The following is a 13,508-nucleotide window of genomic DNA, read 5'->3' on the forward strand; positions in this document are numbered from 1 at the left end:
CTCTATCCGGCGACCACGTGGACTGCAATAGCAGTTGTGACCCTAACATTCTTTTGCATTTGTAGGACAACAAAGCTCTTCAGGAGGAGTAAATCCTATTTCTGCAAAGACTACAAAACCTAAAGTGTTCGTGACGGAGGGAAAAGATGTTGCTCTTACTGGAGTATGTGTGTTCTTCATCAGGCCCGACCCTTCCAGAGCCATCACCCCCGAGAACATCCACCGGGTAAGGGGCAAGAGCGGCCCTCCACCCCCTTACCAAAAACCACTTATGTTCTGCGGGATGCAGCCATTGCTTATTAAATATTCACTAAATATCTAAAACTCCTTTCAAAGAAGTATTTTTAAAAGCACTTAAAGCAAGCAATTAAGAGGACATTTTCTTTAAATCTGTTAGGGAAGAGGACTAAATACTCAATTTATTAACAGAAACTGATGTTACATTTTGTGTGTGTGTGTGTGTGTGTGTGTGTGAGACAGTGAGGGCTTTCCTTTTAAAAATAATTCCTCATATATAATTTACTTTATAAGAAATTCCATACATTTAAAATCAGACTTTTTAAAGTGAGCATATATAACTTTATTCCTTTCTGTGCAGAATAAAGTTCATCGGTGCATGTCTCCCCTGCCCTTAATAGGTGCATTATCTGCTTGGTGTAGATAAACTGGTAAACATCTTACGCTCTATTTGTTTCATTTTATTGTTATGATTGCAGTTTAGAATAGTATAAAGCGTATGTCTTAACCAGGGTGTGAAAAATAATAATATACTGGATGGAGATACTGAATAGAAAAACAGACAACGGCCAGACCACCTATAACAATAAAACTTTGACCTCCAACCTGCAGCAACCTGCCCAGGAAAGCAACCCCCTGTCTACAAAAGACAAAAAACAAAACCCCAGGTAGCCAGCCTGCTTGTGAGACTCTCAGGAAAGCCCACTAGGAAGCTCAACAGTAACTGCTGTCACAGTTGGTCAGAATGGCCAGGATTTTATTCTTGAGTGCCAGTCTACTGAATTTTTGTCCATACTTCCAATGGCCTTCTCTGGGGCCAACTAGGAAAAGCCAGATGTGCTCCCCTGACCAACCACATAGGTTACCTTGCTTCTAGTTAGCCCTCCTCCAGCTTCCCCAGGTCAGCACCCCCCAATCAGGACACCCCACGAGAAGGCTCTCCCACTCCCCTGCCTGCCTATGAGGCTGTGCCGAAGGCAGGTGATGGTGGCGAACTCCCTTACTACAGCAAGCTCCGAATTACTAGCCTGTGCTTTTCTCGGGTGGTCTTTATTCACTTCCACAGGATGGTTGGTTAATGGGCAACATTCACAGGAGACTTAGTAGCTATGTTGCGACTGAAGGTGATTTTTACAGTAAAGGGTCCCATTTGTTTCCAGGAGGTGAGCTTTAACATGTTGGATGCTGCAGATGGGGGCCTGCTCAATAGCATGCGGCGTTTGCTGTCGGACATCTTCATTCCCACGCTCAAGGCCAGGGGCCAGGGCTGGGGTGAGCTCGAGGGGCTTCAGGAAGCACCCGGCATTCGGCAGGAGTTCCTGAGCTCTCTGGAAGGCTTTGTGAGCGTCCTGTCAGGCGCGCAGGAGAGTTTGAAGGAGAAGGTAAGCACGAAGAAGTTACTCCAAAAATGGTCAAGGGTGAGCAAATCAACGTAGAAGTGTGTAATACTTCCCTTAAATAGTCTTAATCTCACTATCTTGCAAATCTTGAAAAAATTTCATGGGCATTTTTTTTTGTTTTGTTAATCCTCACCTGAAGATATTTTTTTCATTGAATTTTAGGGAGAGTGGAAGAAAGGGAAAAACAGAGAGAGAAACATCAATGTGAAACACATTGATTGGTTGCCTCCTGCATGAGCCTTGACCAGGGTCCAGGTTGGGGAGGAGCTTGCAACCAAGGTATGTGTCCCTGACCGGAATCAGACCTGGCACCCTTTGGTCTGCAGGCCGATGCTCTATCTGCTGAGCCAAACCAGCAAGGGCTCATGGGCATTTTTATTGCCCCCTCAAGATGTGGTGGTGACTAGATTTAAATTCCTTAGTTTGGAGTGATTAATACATCAGAGGTTCCATAGAAATGGTGACTATGATGGAAGACTCAGTCATGTCAGATGTGTGGCTGCAGAGTATGAAATACTTGTGGCATTGCTCTGCATCCTAGAAGAAAGGAACTTGGTCCCAGAGTGTGTGTAGTGTGTAGTGTGTAGTGTGTGTGTGTGTGTGTGTGTGTGTGTGTGTGTGTGTGTATGGTGGGAGGTGGTGATGGGTAGGAATGAAGGAAATCCTGGAGAGGAGGGAGGAGAGAGGAATTAACACATCTGGAGAGGAGAGAGTGGGTCAGGCCCTTTGGTTCAGCCAGTGACCAAAATGCCTTTAATAATAAGTGTGACAAATGTGAGCTTTAGCTTCTATAAAATTTGTCCCATCTGTATAAGCCTGTGTTAGTGATTTCTGGGGCAGATGACAGCCCACACCCAACAGGGATGGGAGGTAGAAGAATGGAGCCTATGATACCAATAGCAATATAGCACTCACTCATCTCAAAGGAAAATGTCTTCAGTAAATATTGAGGTCCATTTTGTATGATGTGTGCTTAAAAACACACTAGGTTTCATTGTCAAGTCAAAATCCAACTTTACTCCCCCCTTCCTCCTTCCTCCTCCTAAAATAAGTCTTTGTGTTGTCAGTGAGCTTGCTAACTATAAAGATGTTATTGAGTCAGGACAAGAGAACATGTCCCTGTGGTTAGTTTCCAAAAACAAATGTGATAGATTAGAAATTACTTCTCTCACCAGTCAATTTTCTTGAAGCTTCCCTACTTTCTTTGGTTTCATGAGTTAACATTAATTTTCAAGTTCCCTATTAATTCCCAAATTCTGTGATATTATGACTATCTTCCTCTCTAGTTCAGTCTTTCTTTTTTACCCAGAATTTGATCTCAGAACCCATCTTCTCAAGTGGTGTGCTCAGTGTGTGGGGGGATTGGGCATTGGATTCCTCACTGTTTCAGGATATTTCTTTAGAGAGCAGGGTTGGTTTAGACTGGAGGGGCCCCTTAAGATAATTCTAAGCCAAGGGGTCAACCAGTGTGTGTGTGTGTGTATTTAAAAAGCACCACCTTATTATCTACTTTTCATTTTAATTAGGTGAACCTTCAAAAGTGTGACATATTTGAACTGAAAACCCTGAAGGAACCAATAGACTACGTGACTTTAGCTAATAACCCCGAGACTTTGGAAAAAATAGAAGGTTGTATGAAAGTATGGATCAAACAAACAGAACAGGTAATTTCCAAAAACCAAATATCAGTGGCCATGCTACTGAACTGGCCAACGGACGAAGGTATATCATTTGCTATTCGCATTTGCCTAAGGATTTTACCATGGGTGCCTGAAAAGGTGAGAGGCTCCCCTGGCGTTAATTTAGAGTCATTAGTTAGGAAGAGATAGTAAGAATTCTAAGAGATGAAAATTAATGACTGTATGCTTACGTAACTAGAAGACAGCACTTTGTTATTTTCCCCTCAAGGCATAATTTACTTTGATGAGAACATCTGTAGAAATTCAGAGTTTTCTAATTTAGTGTGTCCTCCCAAGAGAGATCTTGAGACTCAATCTTAAAAAATATTTTCTGAAAAGTCCTAAGTGGAGGTGGACATTGCTCCAAAAAATAAACACAATTGGAATTAACCAACATAGGCGTGGGGACTTTCTAAGGTTATATCGCTTTGAGGTTATGCATAGTAAGTAAGTATAACCAAGGCAATGTGCTTAGGTCAGGTCCTCTGAAAGCTTATCATAACTCCTTAAGTGAGTAGTTTTCAGTTAGAACAAGTCAACTACGTTTTTGTGGAGGTTGTAAAAATGGATACGTGTCAAGTTAGTAGAAGACTATCATTCAAAACATGCAAATGAATAAGCATGGAGCATGTTCAGATAGCATCACTTATTTCCTTATTTTTTGCTTATCTATAGCATTCATACCTCCAGCCCTGCTCAGTGGTTCACGTTTGTCCTGTGCATTCACAGGTCCTCGCGGAAAACAATCAGCTGCGGAAGGAAGCCGATGACCTTGGGCCCCGAGCAGAGTTGGAGCATTGGAAAAAGAGACTGTCCAAGTTTAACTACCTTTTGGATCAGTTAAAAAGGCCAGATGTGAAGGCTGTGTTGGCAGTGCTTGCTGCTGCCAAGTCGAAACTTCTGAAGGTTGTTAGCCACTTTTTGCTGTATGAAGTGGGAAATTCATATTCTAGGGTATTTCAAGTCACAGAGTAATCAGGAACAGAAACATGTTATTATACCCCCATGGAAAAAAATGAAGATTGGATATTGCCCTTCTATAATTTTTGATACCATGGAAATAGCTTTTGAATTAAAGATATTTGTTGGCTGATATACCTGTATGTATATGTATCATTAGAGGACATTGCATGTAATCAAGATGGCACATCATAACATGGATTATATATACAGTATGAATTCAGACTAACTAGGAGTAGTAATAATGAAAACATACACACACACACACACACACACACACACACACACACACCACACACATTTAGTTCTGGTATATTAGTTTTATATTGCTGTGTTACAATTTACCCTCAAACTCAGCAACTTAAAGCAAACGTTTAGTGTCCCACAGTCTGTGGGTCAGGAATTTGGGTGCAGGTTAGCTGGGTGCCTCTGACTCAGGATCTCTCATGAGGTTGCAGTAGGTGTGTTGGCTCATCAGCAAGCTCGACTGGGGAGGATATGATTCCAAGTCACTCATGTGGTTCTTGCAGGATTCAGTTCCTTGCTGGCTGTTGGCTGGAGGCTTCTTTTAGTTCTTTACCACTTATTGGACCCCTCACAACCTGGCAGCTGGCTTCCATTGAAGGGAGTATATGCAGAGTGCAAGAGAGCACCCCGCATGGAAGCCATAGTCTTTTGGTAAACTAATTCCAGAAAGGACATCCCATCACTTTGTCACATCCTATTTGTTAGAAGCAATGCTAGATTCAGCCCGCAATCAAGGGGTGGGGATGACACAAGAACATGAATACCCGGAGTCAGTGGTCACTGGGGACCACCACAGAGGTGCCTACCACACCTGGCATTGGTGCCATAAAGACAGTTTATTAGCCATTTGCATGGATGTTTCAATTTATGAAAATAATTTAAATAATAATAATTTGTTTCAATAACTGCTTTAGATTTACCTTATGTCATTGTTCAAAGAATGCAACCATTTCATTGTACTATAGTTCAGAAATATTAGTAGGACTTCAATTAAGTCAGTTGAACATGTTGGCTGGAGCTAAATCATTTCCTTTTACTTCTCCTACTTTTAGATATCTGTCCATTTTGAAATTCCTAGGTCATAGCACAGTCCTAGTATATGGTTGGCAGTTAATAAATAATTGCTTCCCTCTTGATGCTCTGTCCTAGTTATTTAATAGGTTTTATAAGAGAAGGCCTAGTAAAAAAATTAAAATTACTCTTCAGTGTGACAATGTCCTTCACCCCTCTGGGTTCAGTTTCATGTAAGATATAAAGGACAAAGTGAAAGTCGGACCCAAGGGATCTGTGGTGACTCTTAGCAGCTATTATATTGGAAGCTTCTCTATTAATAATTGCATTAAAATTGCTTTCCTGTACTGTGCTTAGACTTGGCGGGAGATGGATATTCGAATCACCGATGCAGCTAACGAGGCAAAGGACAATGTCAAATATTTGTACACACTTGAGAAATGCTGTGACCCCTTGTACAGCAATGACCCTGTGAGTTAATTATTTCTACTCTCAGTCTCCTGATGGCTCTTTTATAACAACTGAATTGAGTGTAGAGTTTTGGTTTGTGGATATTACAGTCTGTTGGAAAAGTCTTAGAAATCTCTTTTTATTTTTAAGAAAATGATATGTATATATACACATGTCTATATATCTATCTCAATCTCTATCTCTATCTCTATCTCTATCTCTATCTCTATCTCTATCTCTATCTCTATCTATATCTATATCTACATTTATGTCTGCCTACCCATCCATCCATCCTTCCATCTATCAAAGATGTATTTGTGATATTTAAAAAACATTGCTTGCATATTGCACTTTCCATTAAATATTGCCTTTGACATTTTGGGCTACCCTACTGTGGGAAGAGTCATCGAGCAGGTGTTTTTTTGAATTTTGAACTTTAGGAAGTACCTGCTTTTATTGATTACAAACTTGATTGTCAATTAACACAACCTCCTTGTCATTAAAAGAAAGTTAATGTTTCTTGCATTGAAATAAAATTTGATTAACTGAATATGACTAAATAATAAAACGATCCTTGAATGTATTTATGGAAAGTATTAGTTAATATTTTAAAATTTTAAGTAAAAGTTATTTAGATGGCATGATTAGACTATTAGAATTTTGCTGAATTTGATATTTGTTTCCCAGAAAACTTTTGTGGTGTCTTCCAGATATCCATGATTGACGCTATTCCTACACTTATAAATGCAATTAAAATGATCTATAGTATCTCTCATTATTATAACACCTCTGAGAAGATTACGTCTCTGTTTGTAAAGGTAAGTGTATAGCATAAAGTCCGCAGTGTGGTCGCTGATATTTCTTTGCCAATGGTCAATATTTTGGTAATTAAAAATGACCATATTAATACAACCCAGTGTATACTACAATTTAAAAAAAAGCTTAATTCCTCAATGGAGCTAGAATTAAGTTTATGTGAGAGGCTGATTCTGGCCAAGTCAGGAAGCATGATTTCTCAAAGTAATTGTTATAATAAATATTGTGTTATTTATATAATAAAAATGAAAAAAGATTCTTTTTGGAATTTCTTACCTATGTTATTGAGCACATTATTTATTCCCATGGATAAATTTAATTAAGAAAAAACGGACTATCTCCTGTTTCATATTTATAAGCTACTGTACCGAATTTATTTGATGCCACAGTTGTTTACTTGGTGTTATTGGGATAGTAATCTCAATAATAAAAGCCACTTGCAATGTTCCAGTAATCCATAAAGCAATTATAATGATTCTGCCAAAAAACGGTAACGATGTTTAAACCTTATGTCCTAACTCCTAAGTGTTTACGGTGAGCACTATTGCTTTTCCCACTATGAATGGTCTCTGAGAAATAGATGACTTTTTCATTGCCAAGGCACAATTTTAAATGTTGTATTAAAATAGAGGAATTTTCATCATGACTTGTGCTGTGAATACTAATGCTGTAGGAGTCATGCTTCTTCCTGGGAATAGGGCCATCAGCCTTGCGTGCTCAGCGAAAAATTCTTCTGCTTTCACATCAAGTAGCAAGGCAGCAACTCCTGACCACACTTTAAAACTGCATGTGGGGGTCACGGGGGCTAGTCCCTGGGCAGAAGACTCCAAAGTCAACTTGTTTTGTTACTTTAGTAACAACACAAACTGACTTGCATATTATTTGCAGGCCTTGTTGAATAAAATTGTAAAACCATCATTTATCTAAATTTCCAAATCCTTTCATTATGGGAAATTTGAAGCAGGTACAAAAGGAAAGAGAATTGTATACTGAACCCCCTGTACATATTCGCATATTCAACGATTATTAACACATGGCCATCCTTCTTTCTCATATACCCCCGACCTTTGCACTAAATCCCAGCCATCATATCATTCCATGGATACAGTAGTCGTCCAGTTTTCCTTTCAATTTATAAAAAATCACCGAGAAAAGTCTGAAGTCTTTTTAAAGTTTGGACGGATGGATAAAATGTTAATAGTTACCTACATTAGCTTTACTTTTTCTTTCTGTTGCCTTCTCCTATAGACATGTCTGCTACAGATCTAGTGGCATGAAATGATCAGGTGGACAGTCTACATGACACTTAGAAACTGAGTTGGGTGGTAGAGCAAGCTACTCAAGGAGATCAGGGAAACTCTTAGCAGCGTTTAGGTTGGGAAGTGAGTCATTTCTAGGGGGCTTGAATTGTGGATTGTCCACGGTCCTTCCAACTTTGTGATTTAACAAATGTTTTAGATAATATATGTGTGGAATCTAAAAATGTCGAACAAATAGAAGCAGAGAGGAAAGTGGTGGTTGCCAGGGACTAGGGGGTTGGCGGAAATGGGGAGATGGTAAAAATGTATAAATTTCCGGTTATATAAGATGAATAATTTCTGGGAGTCTAATGTATAGCATGGTGACTATAGTTAGCAATACTGTGTTGTGCACTTGACATTTGCTAAGAGAGCAGATCATTTTTATTAAAAAAATTAAATTGGTTGGGGTAACATTGGTTAATAAAATTATAGATTTCAAGTGTACAGTTCTATAATACATCATCAATATTGCATTGTGTGTTTAGCACCCAAAGTCAGTTCTTTTTCTCTCACCATATATTTGACCCCTTAACCCTTCACTACCTCTCTCCCGCTTTCCCTCTGGTAACCACCATACTGTTATCTGTGTCTATGAGTTCTTGTTTTGTTTATTTGTTGCTTTTAGGTTTATAGTCTACATATGAGTGAAATCATGGTTCTTGACTTTTTCCATCAGACTTATTTTGTTAAGCATGATACATAATATATTAAAATAAAGTTAAATTTATTTCAAAGAGAAGAGGGCAGAGAGAGACCTGGAAACATCAATAATGAGAAAGAATCATAGATGGGCTGTTTCCTGTATGCCCCCTACTGGGGATCGAGGCCCAGCCCAGCAGGGGATGTGCAAGAGGCAGCCCATCAATGATTCTCTCTCATCATTGATGTTTCTATCTCTCCCTCTCCTTTCCTCTCTGAAATGAATAAAAATATATTTTTAAAATGCCATTGAGATTTTGATGGGGATTACATCAAACCTGTATATTGCTTTGGGTAAAATGGTCATTTTAACTATGTTGATTCTTCTAGCCCATCAATATGTAATGTCTTTCCATTTATTTGTGTCTTCTTCCATTTCTTCTAATAGTGTCTTGAGGATGTCAATGTATAGGTCCTTCACATCTTTTGTTAAAGAGAGCAGATCTTAAGTGCTACCAGCACATACACGTAGATAACTACGTGAGATGATGGAGGTGTTAATTAACTTGACCGTGGTAATCTTTTCTCTGTGTATATCAAATCATCACATTGTACACCTTAAATATATACAATTTTTATTTATTAGTTGTGCCTCAATAAAGCTGAATAAAAAGGACTAGTGCTTGATCATAGTTGCTGTGGAAACAAACAAATCCAAAGCTCAAGTCCACAGATTGTATGTCCTGAGAGGAACAAGAGTTAAGGACCCTCTAGTTCAATTTATAATTGATGGCTGTCTTATGTACATAATATCATTTTATTGGAAAACTCCAGGTGACCAATCAGATGATATCTGCATGTAAAGCTTGTATTACCAACAATGGAACCGCTTCTGTGTGGAGCCAGCCACAGGATGTTGTTGTGGAAAAAATATTATCTGCCATTAAACTTAAGCAGGTAATAGTCAGCCTAATAATATATTTAGGTAACGTTTTATTATTTTTATGTTGTGTTTGGTGATGCACCTTAAATTATTTAGCCATTATTATAATCTTGGTTGCTAAAAAGAACAGTAATTCTTCACCATTAATAAAGTTGCATGTTAATAAACCTTCCCAATTTATGTACTTCGTCTACCCTCTTTGGGAGCCTCCTGTGTCCCAGCACCACACTAAATACTGGAGATACAAAGATGACTCAGATGACCAAGGTTTTCTTAAGCTTCTGATAGACGGATGGGGAGACAGACACAGAGCGAGGCTATTGCTCACACGGTGGGACCAGGGTGGAAAGGCTGCTCCTCTGAACTGCATTATGGATAATTAGGAGTTCGCTAGATCGGAGGATGGGAGAAGATGCTATTCCAGGCTGATGGATGAGTTAAATGAAAAGCCTTGAAACTAGAAGGGCTTGCAGTCCCACCCTCACTTCGCCATTGCCTTTGCTGAAGAGAATAAGGTTGATACCTTTGTTGTTTTCCCTTTCTTAGATTTTGCTTTTTGATTTTAAGGAATACCAGCTCTGTTTTCACAAGACAAAACAAAAGCTTAAACAAGATCCAAATGAAAAACAATTTGAATTCAGCGAGATGTATATTTTTGGAAAATTTGAAACTTTCCACCGACGTCTTGCTAAGATATTAGACATCTTTACAGCCTTTAAGACATACTCGGTCCTGCAAGATTCAAAAATTGAAGGGCTGGAAGGCATGGTCACTAAATACCAGGTATTGTTTTACAACTAAAGTTGCTGCTCTTATCCATAACAAAAACTTTGATATTTTATGCAAATAACTATTTAAAATGATTCAAATAGTTCATAATGTGAAATATAAGCTCATAGCCCTTAAACAATAAAGTAATCACATTTACTTGAGAATTGTGTAATGGTGCTAATATGTTCTTTTCAGGTGTGTGGTTATGATAATGACTTCCCAATAGTCTAAAATTAATCATCATTAGTAAAAGCATTTTCATTAGTAGCACAAGAAAAGTGTTTAAATATAACTTATCACTTTATTTATTCATGCAAGAAATATTTAATGAAGCCAGTGCTATGTGTCAGGCACTCATTTATACTGAGTTCTGGGTGTCATGTGATTATCTCTGCTTGTAAGCAATTTATTTGGACACCTGTTAAAAATGAAAGGAATCGCATTTTATTGTAGCTTTACCATTCCTAGTTAATTTTACTTTTAACTGCTTTATATTGTAAGGCTATGTATGTGACTAATCTTAGTTTTTAAAGTGGGCACAGTGGTCATGGATGTAGACAATCATTTCTTGTTTGAGAACAGTGATGCTGAAATTTAAAATGTTTGTACTTGAATTTCAAAAGGCTCATATAGCCCTAGCCGGTTCTCAGTGATTAGAGTGTGGCCCACGGACTGAAGGGTTGAGGCTACCATTCCAGGGCACGTACCTCGGTTGCAAACTCAATCCCTGGTACTGGTTGGGGTGTGTGTGGCAGGCAACCAATTGATGTGCCTTTCTCACATTGGTGTTTCTCTCTGTCTCTCCCCCTCCCTTCCACTCTCTCTAAAAATCAATGGGAAAAATATCCTTGGGTGAGGATTAACAACAACAACAACAACAACACACACACACACACACACACAGTCTCATAATTAAAAAAAATTTTTTTAAATCTTCATCTGAGGCTATGTTTTTTATTGATTTTAGAGAGACAGGAAGGATGAAAGAGAGAAAAAGAGAAAGAGAGAAATATCAGCATGAGAAAGAAACATCCATCAGTTGCCTTCCATTTGTGCCCTGACCGGGGATTGAACTCGCAACCATTTTGGTATACAGTACAATGCTACAACCAACTGAGCCACCCACCCAGGCCAAAAGGATCGTATAATTTATTGCCAGTTTTTTTGTACTTAAACAGTTTAAGCCAGCATAAGTAGTCTTTTATTTCCTAAGTATACCAGGTTATGGGAGAGAAAAAGAAAAGATCTTTCTTATGTAGCCGGAAACATTTTAGGTGAATCCCGTGAAATTTGCAAGATAGAAAATCTGTACTTTGCAAGTGACAGTTTTGCAAGACAAAGAGGGAATATATCCATTTATTTTTCAATTTGGACTCTATTCTTAATGAAAAAAATAACTGTGGAACATATTTTAAAGTTTATCTTTGAGTGAGAAGTTGAACTATATGTCTGAGAGTGGATAAAGACGGTTCTAACCTGATAAAAATACTGGGAAAAGAAATTGCTTTGGAAATCTAAAGTGCAATATTAATTAAAATGGATGAGCCAGAGGGTAGTGAAATAAAATGTAGATGGTGCAGGAAAGCGTAAATTGAGATTTTTGTGTTTTAGTACCAGTATTAGAAGCTCAAAATGGCATCCACGGGGATGTATCTCGGGCTCCTCGCCTGGCTATCGAGGCCCTGCCTCACTCCCCCGCCCCCCAGCCTGCTCCTCTTCTCTTCATTCTATGATCTCCAGACACAGTTCAGTCCCCCTTTAGGCTTACAGTGCTTTTTTTCTGGAAAATTCTGCCTTTAGATTTTCACACAGTTATTTCCTCCTTAGCCTCCAGATCTTGATTTCAGGACCCTCTCTAAATTGTTTACCTTGACTTGTGGTTTACCTCAAACACTCTGTCACATTTCTCATTTCTCACTGTGTAAAATTACTCTGTTCATTTGTTTGTGACTTCCATGGGTTCTGGCCATCTCTCTCCCACCCAGGTTGTAAGTTCCCCTAGGGTGGGGACATTTGTTTGTCTTGTTCATTCCTGTGTCTTCAGCGTTAACTGGTATATAGTAGGTGTGCAATAAACATATGATTTCACTCATATGTGGCATATAAAATGGAAAGTAGCAAATGAACAAATAAGAAAACAAACCAAACTCATAGACACAGTTAACAGTGCTTATCAGAGCGAAGGGGGTTGGGGCGGGGAAGTAAAGGGTAAAGGTGGCCGAATATATGGTAACGGAAGATGATAAGACTTTGGGTGGTGAGCACACAATGCAATATATTGATCATGTATCATAGAAATGTACATTTGAAACCTATATCATCTTATTAACCACTGTCACCCCAATAAATTCAATTAAAAAATAAAAATATTACTTAAAATCTGTCAAATAAAGGACTGAAAATCTGCACTTTGAAAGTTTTGCAAGATAAAGAGGGGATAATATATCCATTTATTTATTTTTCAATTTGGACTCTAAGTAGATTGAGTGTGATTAGTTGGTTTAAAGGTCACAATTAATTGGTTTATTTACTTAATACTGTTAAGTGACCATTAAATCCAATCATTGAACAGAATTTTCTAAGAGCTCCAAGTCATTTTAATTACCATATTTAAATGTAGAGATGTAGCTTTTCCATGCTTTTTTTACACTCTTTTACACTATGGGTAACATTATAATATATACAATTTCTAATAGTAAATAGAGCTAATTTTGTAGCTATACAGCATGAAAGAGTAGGTTGTTTTAACTAGCAAACTTGATTCACAGAGTTATGCAGTTTATACACTTTTGTCTATTAAGATATTTGAATTGATATATAAATGGAAATGACTTTGAAGAGGAGACTGCAGAAGGAGGCCCAACATTCTTCATAAAAATTATATGCCTGTGTCAACAGCGTGGGCTCCCGAGTTTGCGAATGGCTTAGGACCTGGTTAAGAATGATCACAGAGCTTTATAGCTCATTATTCAGAGCAAACAAAACTTTGGATAATAGTGTTTCAAGGAGATGAATTGCCTAATTTGTCCTCTTGTAGTCATAGACTGCAGCTTTGCAGGGCAGAGAAAGCCAATTAATTCTAGAGAGTCTTTAAATGGTAGATTGAAGTTTGACGTTTTATTTAAGCCATTTGAGGTTTCGAAGATAGTATATCATCTGTGGATATTATAACTGTTTCCTTTCTAAGTTTGTGTTCTGTTAAAGTCTTATTTATTTTCTGAGAAGTCAAACTTCAGTGAAAAATATTTTAGTAACTTCTCTGGGCTTGTTTTTT

At 38.2% G+C, this 13,508-nt stretch overlaps 1 protein-coding gene across 1 annotated transcript in view; it reads left to right on the forward strand.

The window, feature by feature from the left end:
- DNAH5 (dynein axonemal heavy chain 5) overlaps nucleotides 1–13,508 on the forward strand; it is a gene marked incomplete at its 5' end in the record, with an annotated part of 198,001 nt that overhangs the window by 21,689 nt on the left and 162,804 nt on the right. Inside the window, 8 exons of the mRNA XM_080679156.1 lie at nucleotides 66–226; nucleotides 1,398–1,619; nucleotides 3,164–3,301; nucleotides 4,046–4,222; nucleotides 5,672–5,785; nucleotides 6,475–6,582; nucleotides 9,355–9,477; nucleotides 10,031–10,246. Of these exons, the coding sequence (XP_080535282.1) occupies nucleotides 66–226; nucleotides 1,398–1,619; nucleotides 3,164–3,301; nucleotides 4,046–4,222; nucleotides 5,672–5,785; nucleotides 6,475–6,582; nucleotides 9,355–9,477; nucleotides 10,031–10,246 (1,259 nt within the window). The remainder of the gene's footprint in view (nucleotides 1–65; nucleotides 227–1,397; nucleotides 1,620–3,163; nucleotides 3,302–4,045; nucleotides 4,223–5,671; nucleotides 5,786–6,474; nucleotides 6,583–9,354; nucleotides 9,478–10,030; nucleotides 10,247–13,508) is intronic.

The sequence above is a fragment of the Plecotus auritus genome (genome assembly GCF_963455305.1).
Source record: "Plecotus auritus genome assembly, chromosome: 7".
Lineage (NCBI taxonomy): Eukaryota > Metazoa > Chordata > Mammalia > Chiroptera > Vespertilionidae > Plecotus > Plecotus auritus.